At 35.8% G+C, this 13,738-nt stretch overlaps 1 protein-coding gene across 1 annotated transcript in view; it reads left to right on the forward strand.

The window, feature by feature from the left end:
* Positions 1–941: 941 nt before the first annotated feature.
* The window catches only part of LOC140171598 (mitochondrial 10-formyltetrahydrofolate dehydrogenase-like), a 32,739-nt gene continuing 19,942 nt past the window's right edge, over positions 942–13,738 (forward strand). Inside the window, 11 exon segments of the mRNA XM_072194877.1 lie at positions 942–977; positions 979–1,081; positions 2,474–2,708; positions 3,700–3,865; positions 4,454–4,558; positions 5,181–5,273; positions 10,701–10,743; positions 10,746–10,834; positions 11,385–11,513; positions 11,968–12,056; positions 13,580–13,724. Coding sequence (XP_072050978.1) covers positions 954–977; positions 979–1,081; positions 2,474–2,708; positions 3,700–3,865; positions 4,454–4,558; positions 5,181–5,273; positions 10,701–10,743; positions 10,746–10,834; positions 11,385–11,513; positions 11,968–12,056; positions 13,580–13,724 — 1,221 coding nt within the window. The 5' untranslated portion in view covers positions 942–953.

Raw genomic sequence — 13,738 nt, forward strand, 5'->3', positions numbered from 1 at the left:
AGCAAAAACACAAAAACTGGATGAATTACTATGCAATGTCTCCACCTCCAACATGACATGTTGGTTTGCTGAATGCAAACCTTGTTTCTTTAAACATAAATATTACAGGTACTCATGTGTTTAAGGGCTGGGGTATGAACGTTTGGACAGTATTTATTGTGGGACATTAGAGCACATCAGACATATCGAATTGCATTCTGAATACGAAGAATGTCATTCTGATATCAAATAATTTTGATTTTTTGAAATTCGCAATTTAATACACATTTTATGGCAAATCATTAAAATTGATATTTTTGATATTTAACAGTACTTGAAATAAACTTTATAAATCTGATGATTTATACTTAAAGTGTATGTAGGTGGGATGAAAAGCCGACGATCAATTGAAAATTTGGACCTTTTCATTATTGAAGATATGGATTTTTTTCCCCAAAACACAAAAAACAATTGGGTCTTTTTGGGAAAAAATCCATATCTTCAATATGAAAGGTCAAAATTTTCAATTGACCGCCTGCTTTTCCTCCCTGCTACATACACTTTAAGAATATGTCATTAGATTTATATAATTTACTTCGAGGACTGTTATATATCAAAATTTGAAAAATATCAAATTTTTATAATTTGTCATAAAATTTGTATTATATTGTGATTTTCAAAAATGAAAATTATTTGATATCAGAAAGACATGCTTCAGATTCAGAATGCAATTGACAGGTCTGAGGTGCTCTCATGTCCCACAAAAATACTGTCGAAACGCAATAAACGCTCATTTTAGATCCCTTAACCAAGTGAGAGGAAATTTAATAATTCGATTCTACCTGTAATGTATATATTATTCTCTACAAGCCACTTGGAACAAAATAGTTGTGTGTGACCTAGCAAGTGGAAATTTAATAATTTGGTTCCACTTTTCTTGTATTTTTTTTACTCTGCAGGCCATTTGGAATAAAATGAAGGTTGCTATAATAGGGCAAAAGTCAGTTTGGTGAGGAGGTTTACAAGCTTCTTAAAACGATGGTCATGAGGTGGTTAGGCGTGTTCACAGTACCAGATCAGAAAGGAAAACCAGATCCCCTCGGTAAGATATTTTAATGCTATCATATGTGACTCCTCGCCACAACTGAGCCCGGATGTCGCCAATCATCATTTTTTGAGATATTCAACCAAAATATTCTGCTTGAAATTAGCTTTAAAATGATGTATATCATGTCTATAGTACTTGACATTTAAGTAGTGAAAAATCAATAAAACAGTCAATAAATCCTTTCTTTCCTATTGTTTATTGTTAAGTTCGATGGAGCATATCTCAATAGTGGCACTGGCGACATCCGGGCTCAGTTGTGGCGAGGAGTCACATATGGTCTGCTGTGTGTGATGACTTATGGGGGGTGTTCTAAAATGGTGCATAACCGGAATTTCAGACACAAACTTAAAGTGCCCATACTGTAAAAATCCCATCAGCAAATGAGAGCACCGTCCCTGAATTCTTGTTCTGATAACTTTACCTTCCAACCGTGGATGTTACTGCAACCGGGGCAGGGACCAGAGGATGATTTAAGCACTTCCCAGCAAGTCTTGCGGTTAGCACAGCTGTGTGAGTGAACATGACACCACTGCCCGCCCACTGCATACACGTGCATGGTTACATTTGAATTTGGACAGATATATTTACAATAAAAACACCTTCAAAAAGCTAGTCGATTTCACATTTTATGTTATCTACAGAAGGTGTGAATTATCCTTTATGCATACATCACTTTAGATCTGAAATCGACCAAGTAATAATGACACACACACAATTCTAAAACAAGATCTTTTGCACAGAATTCAATGGGATTTGAAAAGTAAAGTGGCAGTTGAAACTCTTGTGATAACACTAAATTACAGTGCATGATGGGGCTTCCTTAAATCATCCTCTGGGCAGGGACCATCCCCATTTAGCTAAGATAGTGCAATTGGCTGCAAGCAGCCTAATATTAATAATGCATATTGAGAGTGTGACCTCTGTTGTTGATATTCTAACAAATTTGTGTATAATTTGTGTTAAACGGATCAACGTTTAGGTGCAGGAAATCAGAAAAAATATGTCAATGTTCATAGGTCCAGTACAGGGTTCCCGGTTGCTGGCGAATACATGAGCTGGTGGGGAGGGGTGCTTATGTAAACACTGATAAACAAGATCACCCCCACATGAGAGGAACCGTTGATCATAGCTATCATAGCAGTTTTTGTTGTAGGAATGTAGGATTAATGTGCACTTGGATAGTGAAAACCTAACAACATCCTCGGAGCGTGTGTACATGTCCACAGTTGGGATTTAAGAACCAAATAGGGTGGGTTGATATCATTGGTTGATTTATGCCCACACTATGTGTGTGAATTTGCCTTCATTCTGGTAAGAAAGGGGTATTTTATGAATACCAGAAAAAATATCTGAATAACTTGTGTGTGTGTATTTTTCCCCCGACAGCTGCCACTGCAGAGGGTGATGGAATAAAGGTGTTTAAATTCCCTCGATGGCGTGTCAAAGGTCAACCCATACCAGAGGTGGTCAGCGCCTACAAAGAAGTGGGAGCTGAGGTCAATGTGATGCCATTCTGTTCACAGTTTATCCCAATGGACGTGATAGATCACCCAAAGAATGGCTCCATTATTTATCATCCGTCTTTGTTGCCTAGGCATCGTGGTGCATCTGCTATCAATTGGTAAAGCCACTTCTTTTACTCCTCTACCCCTGGCCAATGTTGTGCCTATTTTTGCATTTTTCTCAAAAATTATAACGCATTGGTGACAAAAAAATTTTTGCCCCTGACCAAAAACCTTGAAAATGTGTTAATTGCCCCCCCCCCCTCTCTGTTTTTTTACATTAAAAAAAAAAATTTTACTACACCTTAATGATATTTTGAGTTTCAAACCGGATGGAGATGAAGCATCAGATGAATGGCTCCTAGGCATAAAACCTGTGCATGGGGTTTCAGTAAATGAGACTTATTTGATAAGCGTCAACTCATTAACATATAAATTATGAGTATGTAATCAGAGTTCTGTATTTGCTCGTTTGTAGGTATGGGTGTTTCTGGGTGTGCGGCTATGCGCACTAAATTCTATTCTTCTTTTTTATGCCAAATTCTCACTTACCGTACTGACGCGAGTATAATCCCACCTTCGAGTAAAGTCCCACCTTCGAGTAAAGTCCCACCCCAAATTTTCGAAAAATTTCAGAAATTAAAAAAAAAATTTTGTAAGTTATTTATTTTTTCGGCTTTGGAGTGTCCCAGGACCTAAACCTAAATGCTAGGATCATTCATGGTTGACCTTAAAAAAAAAAAATTTAAAATTTGAAGATGTTTTGTATTTTTAATATGAAAATTGATACTTAGTATTCATGTCATAATCTATTAATGATTTCAAAATGCATTCAAATTTAATGCATTTTGAAATCATTAATAGACTATGACATGAATACAAATTATCAATTTTCATATTAAAAATACAAAATATCTTGATTTTTTTTTTTTTTGAATTGAGTATAGTCCCACCCCCAATTTTGAAAAATGTTCACCCAAAAACGGGGTGGGACTATACTCGCGTCAGTACGGTATTATCACATTCTAGTGAATCTTACTTGGGCCTAAAAATACATCTTGTTTTATGCCTAAAAATCTAAAAGTCTTGTGTTATATTCTGTTCATATAGGACTCTGATGTGTGGTGATAAGAAAGGAGGCTTCACAATCTTCTGGGCTGATGATGGTCTGGACACCGGGCCAATCTTATTACAAAAAGAGTGTGATGTCGAACCCAATGATACTGTAGATTCCATCTACAACAGATTTCTGTATCCAGAAGGCATCAAAGCTATGGTAGGTACATACATAGGATTACTTGATTCCAGAACATTATACAGCATTAATATTTTGGGATTGAAAGGATATTATCCTGTTTTTTGAAACAGTACTAAAACATTTTAGGGTGTTTTCTTTTAGACAGCATTCGCAGCTCCCTCATAACCCTTGGCATTTGTATTTCGAATTTCATTGGTTCAAGGGTCGATTTAGAAAATGAAAGTTACATGCACCACTACAGTTTTTCCTTGATGAGCTGAATATCACACAATTTTCCATGCACAGGCGAATTTTTACATGCACAGAATCAATGTTACATATGCATTGTGCGTGTAAAACCCCTCTAAATCGAGCCCTGCATTAGTTGTATTATGAGACCAGATGAAAATAAATAAAGAATTGATTGATTTGTTTGATGTTTATGGGTTTGGGCAACAGAGCATAAACAAGAGTCCATGAAAATGTATTTATTGCCAAAGAAGATGATTAAAAACAATAATTGTAGGGTGGGTAAAAAGTACAGGTACGTACTGCATGAGTGAAATACCGGAGGCTGAACGAATTTCAACCAGTATATATTATAAACTTGGTACATGTCCTTTTCAGGGTGAAGCTGTGCAGTTGATCGCTGATGGTAAGGCACCTAGAATTGTACAGTCTGAAGAGGGCGCTACATATGACAAGATATGGAAGAAAAAAGCAGTAGCTCAGGTAAGCATGGTTCCGTGGTCTTTTGTGGGTGTGCACCATTTGATTCTTAGGGGGGCATGGGAGTTTGCGTCAGGCAGAATTTTTTTCAGCCGCCACAAGCCAGACGGCAAACTTATTATTTCTTTTTTTCAAATTTTTCTTTTTTTTACACATCAGTGGAGCAAAATTGTTTTGTTTTTTCAGCTAACTAGTGGGAGAAGTAGTGTGTGTCCCCCCCCCACAGAAATTAAATGGTGCTCCCCTTAGGGGTTCATTTGTAAGTGTGATACCCTACATTCCAAGTGGGACCTCTTGGGTACCATCCTTGGTTTTAATTAAATACATGCAATGGGCTGCAAATAATGTAATTTTCTATCAAAATGGAGAGTGTGGGTCCTGTATCGTTGATCAAAAAAAAAGTCTCCGTTTGATTTTTTTTTATAAATGCCATAAAAATTGCGTATAATTTCTCGGTTAACGGTGAAAGTCAGGAAGTAATGCCCCATTACATTTTGTTGATTTTTTTTGTTGCTGGGCTTTTAATATCTTCACTATTAAAATTTTTGTAAAGTGCTTTGAATTCAGTTTCAACACACATCAATTTTTTTTTCAATTTTAATTGAACCTATTTTTGTGTACACAGATAAACTGGGATCAGTCAGCAGAGGCTTTACACAACTTCATCCGTGGTAATGACAAGATTCCAGGCGCATGGACAAAAATTGATGGCATGGAGGTAGGGCTTGCTTTAACTTGTTACTATACTAGAAATTCATTTGAATGAACACGTTTGCCAACAGCGTGACGATCGTCTGCGCACACTGTGTGATGAATGCCCGCGTGTGTGTGACGCAGAAGTGAGTTGAACCATGCCATCTCGGGATTAGTTTCATTTCCAACATTGTGTGTTTGTGTTGTATTTTGAAATACCTGTTGGTAGCTGTGTTCATTCAAGCAAAATTTCTTCTGGCAGTGTACAACTTGTATTTGTTACTCCATTTGTTTTATAAATTCCAAAGTCTCATTTTTAAAAGTGTTTGTCATGTGTCAATCTCCGCAACAACAGTGTTACCATGACAGCTGAGAGAAATTGGTATCAAAAACATGATGTAATAATGAAGACAATTAGCCAGAAAGACTTTGAATGATGCAAGACTTGTAAATTAAAAGTAACACTTGGTTTATCATAAAAGTTAATGAAGCTCGATGCAGCTTGTGAGTCTCTGATTAACAGTGCATGAAGTAATTAAGTAGGATTGATACAGCAGGTTGTAATTAGTAATAATTTAGTAGGATTGCTACAACAGGTTGTTACAGTACTGCAGTAAATATAGAACAATTGATGATACTGATCTGCTGTGTGCAGTGATTGATGTAACAAGAGATTGTGTTATCTCTATTATTTGAGTGGAGTAAACAAAAAAAGAAATGTACATTTTGATTCCTGGATTCCTGGACACCAGCAATTGGCTATAGTATTCTAGTCTACTCCCTATTCCAGAAAAATACAGAACTAATTTTTCGGGATTAAAAAAATATTATCAAGTTCTGCCAAATGAAACATAGCTCAATCCTAATCCTTCATTTAGTCCTAACTGGAGATAAAAGAAACAGTTCAATATTTTACTAATTGCTTGAAAAAAAGAGCCAAAAACATGCATTTTCGGCATGTTTTCTGACAATCGAGTCACAAAAATCACAGACTTGGAACAAGTCTAAGCATTCAAAATCTTGAATAGTATGCCAAAATTTTGCTCTAATTTTCACCTTTTTTGTGTTACTTTAATTAAATGGTTGGTTATAAGAATGAAACATGTCTTTTCCAAAAATTAGAATGCATAAACTAAAATTAGTCTTAGTACAAGTGTTTGGGCTTGAATGTCACAGCATCCGAAAAACACCCTAAAAACGCATGTTTTTGGCCATTATTTCCAAAAATTGACCAAATATTAAAATGTCACTTTTATTGCCAGTTAGGACTAACTAAAGGATTAGGATATAGCTATGTTTCCTTTAGCAAAACAGGATAATATTTGTTTAATCCCAAAAAATTAGTTCTGTATTTTTCTGAAATAGGGAGTAAATCCATGCACCCCCCCAATGGAAGATATGACCTTAATCTCCCACACAGGGAGTGTGATTTTCAAATGGGATTAACGGAATGGGCGACTCGATCCATTTGAAATCTGCTCCCCTGTGTGAGAGATTAAGGTCATGTCTTTCAGGGGAGCAGAATTCAACTGGAATAGCCGCCCAATTACCTGGTTACCCCATCCCTTGTCTTGGTGCCCCTTTAATTATGTAATTTTGGATCCATCCAGTTCAGTTCAGTTTTATTTCACCACAACACACATTGATACAAGAAAAGAAGAATGTAAGTGTAATACAGAGGAGACATTTTTAGAATTACTCAGTATGAATATATACAAAATGCAATACATGTATACTAATTAATATGAGATAATAATAGTGTCATTACAAAGTAATATAATAATAATGTTGTGTGTGAGATGTGGATGCTGCATTCTTTTGATTGTCCAGTGGTGGCCTGAGCATGATGACAGTGCGTGTTAGTAGTGCGCACAGAATATTGCACATTACATAAAATACTTCAGTATTTACAAATGGCATTGAAGATTACAAATCCACAATGCAAATAATGTTATGTAATACAGAACAAACAATTAATTTATATGTGTACACTTACATAACATTGCAAGGCATTGGAATCACTATTGTATTACTAGGGTGGTGTTGTCATAGTGTGACAGATCTGGTCCATGGAGGCTAAAAGAAGCATTTTGACAATTTACTTACTATTAATATAGGGGGGTCACATCATTCTTTTATCTACAATATAAATGTTTGGCATTAAGTTTTTCAGAAGCATCTTGGAAAATGATGAAGATAGCAATTTAAATGGTTCAAATTGGATAAAGCGTTTTCGAAGTTACGCCAATTTAAAAGTTCGAAAAATGGCTGTTTTTCAGCATGATTTTGATAAAACGCATGTTTTCGACAATATGGCATGTTTGAAGACTAAAAAATCAAAATTATATGCTTCCTATGTCCGATTTTCACTTAAAGTTGCTGTATAACTGAGTCTTTCAACATAGATATGTCAAGAGGTACATCATTTGCTACAGTTTTTGAAAAAGATTACTCCAAATATGGACTAAAACACCAAAATCAAGGATCGTCGCACTCTCATTTTAACCCCTTGCAGAATAAAATTGCAGATTTACGACAATCTCAGATTAAAAATATGAATTGTGAATGGCTGCATTTACACTAAGCCAACTCTAACCCTTGGGTTGAAACACAAAAACAACAACAAAAGCTTCATGTGCATCAAAATATTGTGAGAAATTGCCTCCAAAGTGGGAAAAATCTAGAAAATCAAGGAAATTGCCGCTCAATGTAAAAAAGTGCTACAGAATGAAACAGCAAGTTACGGACACCCTCGAATAAAAATATCAACTTTGTACATCCATATTCAAGGTAAAACAACTCTAGGACTTCAAGTTGGACCACTGCAGTAGATAAAAACAACAAGTTGGTCATAATATGTTGATAACTACACTCCAGAAATGGAAAAATATGAAAACTTCACAAGTAAGGTCAACAATTTCTATGGGAAAATACACAGGAAAATGGCCAAAAAACAAATGTTTCAATATATTGCCATTTTTAACCCAACATCCTAGAAATTTCTTGTTTACGTCAAAAGAAAGATATTTTTGTGGAGATTCAGGAAAAAGGAGTCTCAATTTGATTGCACATGTGGCACACAGTAGGGTAACTCATCATCTACAGTCATCATATCAAAATTTCACCCTTGGACAGCGTTTCCTATGGGAAAATACACACGCTTTCGGGCAAAAAACATCAAATTTTCAAATTTATCGTGAGAAAAAAAACAAGTTGTGCCAAAATAAAGATACATTTCTCATGGTTCAGAAAAAGTAACTTTAAAATTCACTACATCGTTGGCACCGGTCCTAAAAAACTCACTTTCTAAAGGCAATTTCTTAATTTCTTCTGCGGATCCAGACACTGGTCTTTGCTGATAAATAATCTGGTGCTTTCACAGAGCCGCCGTGTAAAATTCAAAAGGTCAATAGACCTAAAAATATATTTTTTGTAACTACACATATACTAAATAAATATTTGAAAATGTTTAGGTCTCTATGAAGAAAACAATTTGATATTTTTTTATGCTCAAAACATGCCATTGTTCATTTATGGGTCGTATGCAGACACCTAATGAGCTAATGTGTGACCCCCCTATTATTACCTTTTACAAACATTACTAGGCTATCAAGGCTATCATGAAATACCAATGGTCTAGCATACTTGGTTTGGGGTCTCCAAACTACCGTCAGTCCGAAAATCTAATCAACGTTAGGGCTAGGGTTAGTTAGGGCTAGGGTTATGGTTGATGTCTTTTTCAATCAGATTTTCGGATTGACTGTGTTTCGGACTGACTGGGTGTACCCATTGGAAAAGTTGAAGTTTTGTGATGTCTATTTTATTATATATTTTTTCCTCGATATTTTTGCCTTTATATCAATTTCAAATTTCTCGCCTTTGGCCTCCATGGACCAGATTGTGATACCTATATTACAACTTTTTTACCCACACATAAATTACAAACTTTCTTCTTTGCCTCACTTGAACCATGAAACTGGCAGCAATTTTTGGCATTTTGGAAAGAAGTCAAAAATGAGCTGTTTCTATCTGTCTATATCTATCTAGGCTAAGTCAATCCACTGTTGGGTGTAGCCCTCCTCATGATCACTCCAGACCTTTCTACATGTATCTACTACTACTCTCATCCATGTTGTGCCAATATATGATGTTATATCATCTCTCCACCTCCTCTTCTGTTTGCTTTTATGCAATTATGCAAGGGGTTATTATCAACTAAACTATTTTGGAAGTGATGGTCTCCAAGACGACCATTCAGGCTATTATATTATATCTCAACCATGGTGATAAAGGGGGTTATAGTGCACATGTTAGGCTACCATACTGTTAATTTGTCTTGCATTTTTAATTTGCTATTTTCCTCATATTGGGTTATTTCATCTGGAAATCAAATTGTTCAGTACCGGTACCCAAGAAAATTTGGTGATCAGTGGCACAGTTTAGGTGTCAAATTGGGATACTTCTCGACATGTCATATAATTATTTGGAAAATTGAGCATAATAGAAACCAGTAGTGAAATGTGAAGTAAATTAGGTGCCCTGTAAGCATCAGATGCTGAAGTATTTTTGGTCCCATCGAAGCTTACTAACTTAAAAAATGGATGCCCTCATCATAAAACACAATACTTTTGAAAGAAACATTTTGAGAGCACAGGTTTTATTTGAATGGAAGACATAAGTGAAATGACTGAATTTGTTGTATATGTATCAGTACTGACGCCAGAGTATAGTCCCACCCCGTTTTGGGTGAACATTTTTCAAAATTGGGGGTGGGACTATACTCAATTCAAAAAAAAAAAAAAATTTCAAGATGTTTTGTTATTTTAATATGAAAATTGATCATTTGTATTCATGTCATACTCTATTAATGATTTCAAAATGCATTGAATTTGAATGCATTTTGAAATCATTAATAGAGTATGACATGAATAAATTATCAATTTTCATATTAAAAATAACAAAACATCTTGAATTTTTTTTTTTTTTTTTTAGGTCAACCATGAATGATCCTAGCATTTAGGTCTAGGTCCTGGGACACTCCAAAGCCGAAAAAATAAATAACTTTTTTTTTTTTAATTTCTGAAATTTTCCGAAAGTTTGGGGGTGGGACTTTACTCGAAGGTGGGACTATACTCGCGTCAGTACGGTAATTACAATATGTGTATCTGCATCTAACGAAAGTGAAAAACATTAATATGTGAAACATTTGCATTGATTTCCAAAGGTGCAACAATGCAATCCAAACATTTCTATTTTGCATTTGATCACTTTTTTAAAGCTTATTTAAAAATGTAGACATGTGAGTGCTTTACAGTCATATAATAGTCATACTTTATATTGAGTCATACTGCCTTTTTGTAATATATACTCCATAAAAACACAAGTTACACAAACTTTTACTATCCTTTGAAGTATTGGTAACACTTGTATATTATTTATTTTGTGTTCACAGCAAGTAACAATGTTCGGCTCCAGTGTGTACACTGGTAGTGTACCACAGGAACACCGTTGGAGATAGAAGGCTGCAGCAAACCAGGAATCGTACACAAAGATGGCTTATTACTGTTTGGAAATGATGGCAAAATGGTATGTCAAATCCATGAATCTAAACTAATCTAAAAACATTTTAAAACGCAATGATTTATAGTGCGCTACAGCTACGCACAGGCGCAATGCCTAGACGTTGATCCACAAGCCTCGGTACACTTTACAGCGAAACTTATCCATAGCCTCAGCACACTTTACAGCAAAACGAATCTAAGTGACACTTATCCAGATCGTTTGTAAAAGAGGATATCATTCCTTTTACTTAACTTTGTCATTTTTATGACCTTTAAAAAATATTATGAACATTATAAACTTTTTGGATTTAAAAGACAAACTGCAACTTTACCAGAATCGAAACTTACACATGGATCTGATTTATATAGCAGGTCGGTAAGAATTCAAACATTGCCTCTACAGTTGAATTGGTCTTACTACTTTTGAGGAGATATAGGTCAACTGTTATGGATATCCTTGGACTTGGACACCTCCAGTGAGGTTTCCCCACCGGCACTTATCTTGAAATGAGAGCTGCATTAGTTTAGAACTTGCCAATGTCTTATAATAACATTTTATCTCAAATCATTTACAGCTGAATGTAAAGACGTTACAACTTGACGACGGACGTATGATCCAAGCTGCAAAATATGGACAAGACCCGACAGAGGAAGAAAGAGTAGAGCTCACAGCAGAAGAACAACAAATGGCTGAAAGCATCAAGGTGTGTTATTGTTTATGAGAGTCACACAATTTTTAAATAGAAAAGCAACAGGTGTAATCAAAAACTTAGAAATTTATTATAGGGGTCATGAATTTTAAAAAGACAACACAGGTATTACAATTTGTATTTAATGGATTTAGATCAAACTGACAATGAATGTGATTCAAAGGTTCAGATTATAAATGAAAACTGGATTTCTTGCATGTGGTAAGGAAAAAAATTGATTAACACAACCTTAAAGGCTACTATGATGTTTTTATAGGTACATTTGTGTATGTTGATTTTCATAAGACATGAGAGCTATGAAATGGGCAATCAAACAATTTGATGATTTTAAATGAAAAATTGACAAAATGCTTGAGTGAATTAGAGAAATAGCAAATCAATGGTAGTTCCCGTGGGAACTGTAGCAAGCAGAATATTAGTTAACCTTTTTGTTTTGTTTGGATGACAGGCAATATGGGCAGGTATCCTTAGCAATGAAAATATCCAACCAGAGACGGATTTCTTCAAGATGGGAGCAGGCTCAATGGATGTAGCCAGGTAATTAATCATTGGTGCTTAGTAGCATCTTACTATAAATAGGGGAATGTTGTATGTATCTATGTATCTATGTATGTATCACTATAAAGGCTCTGTCAGTTTCGATCCAAATATCGCCAAATTCATACGGGAGATCGATGACTATACGGGAACGTGTTTAAACTTTATTTGGTTGAAAACGGTCAAGAATTGGCTGCAAAAACAGTGAAAATATGGGTAAAAACGGGTTTTTGTTATGAAAATCGGTTGTCAGCCTCACGCGCGTCACTGCAGCTGGCCGGCAGCGCCGTCGGCGCCTCGTGCGTAATCGCGACTACGCCAATGGGCGCTTAAACGGCGCAGAGCCTCGTGACTACGAGCCAGAGACCAGTGGACATGATAATACGGAAAGAAGGAAAAATAAAGGACAAAAAGGTACATGGACGGGTCACGGGATTATGATAACGGGTAAACACGTCCGCAGACACGCTATGAGAGGACGTAATAAATACGGGAAAAAGATGTTTGTTGCACAAACAACATGAAGCGGTACCTACTATAAAGAAAAAGAAAATTAAAATGAGGACAAAAAAGTACGAGTAATAGGCCAACGGGTTAAAGTAACTAAATGAAACGGGAACGAAACAAAGAAGGAAAGAAACTAATCAGGAAATGTAAGAAAAAAGAAGCTAATATAATGAGAACAGAATTAAATAAAAAACATGGAAACGGGAAATCACAAGCAGCAAATAAACAAAGAAGCTAAAGGAAATGTAAGAAAGAACATATTTAGAAAATAATGGGAACGAGGTTAAATAAATAAATAACATGGAAACGGAAATTCACAAGGTAAAGCAAAATAAACTAAAAAAGAAAGTGTAAGAAGAGACAGGTTTAGAAAAATAAAATGTACCTTTTCAATGATTCTACCTGTTCAGTAATTATTCCTGTTATGCTCCCATCTAGCAGGGACTCAGCAAGCGCCGGTATCCCGCTAGTAGTTACAATAAGGCAAATTAATTTGTAGGGTTTTCAGCTTTCAGCTATAGACGTCAATTAAAGGAGGTATTTTGTGATTCCAGTATCCTCTTTTACAATGTGGTTCAATAGATATCCACAAATTAAGCTTATTTCTAAAATTTCAGTTTCAGATATTCAACTGTGACCTATGCATAATAGCATGTAGTATGCTCCCCATAGGTCACTGTGTTATAAAGCATGTGTTAAATAAAACTGAATGCATGCAAATATATATATGTATATACATATGGTACACTTATTTGGAAGTGCATGCCAGTGGCATAGTGTGGGTCATTAAATGGGGGGGGGGGGGATGGGGGGAACTGGGTCTGATGGGGGGCACAAGCCATTTTCGGCAATTTTCCTATGGGATTTTCTCAATTTTCCGATTGATTGGCGCCCCTATGACGCTACGCCACTGGTGCATGCTCTAACAAATCAAAGGTTCACCTTTAAAAATAAGCAGAAAACAGTCATCATGGTATTTGCCAAATTTTTAATTCATATTTGCCCTGTATACACAGACTTGTGGAAGAGGTAAAAATGAAGTGCAATGGTATTGAACTCCAGAATGAGGATGTTTACATGGCAACCACCTATGATGCATTCGTCCAGCTGGTAGTAAGGAAAGGAAGAGGTGAAGGAGAAGAGGAATTCACATATGATGCAGTAAGTAGTGGTGT

Source organism: Amphiura filiformis, chromosome 15, assembly GCF_039555335.1.
Source record: "Amphiura filiformis chromosome 15, Afil_fr2py, whole genome shotgun sequence".
NCBI lineage: Eukaryota > Metazoa > Echinodermata > Ophiuroidea > Amphilepidida > Amphiuridae > Amphiura > Amphiura filiformis.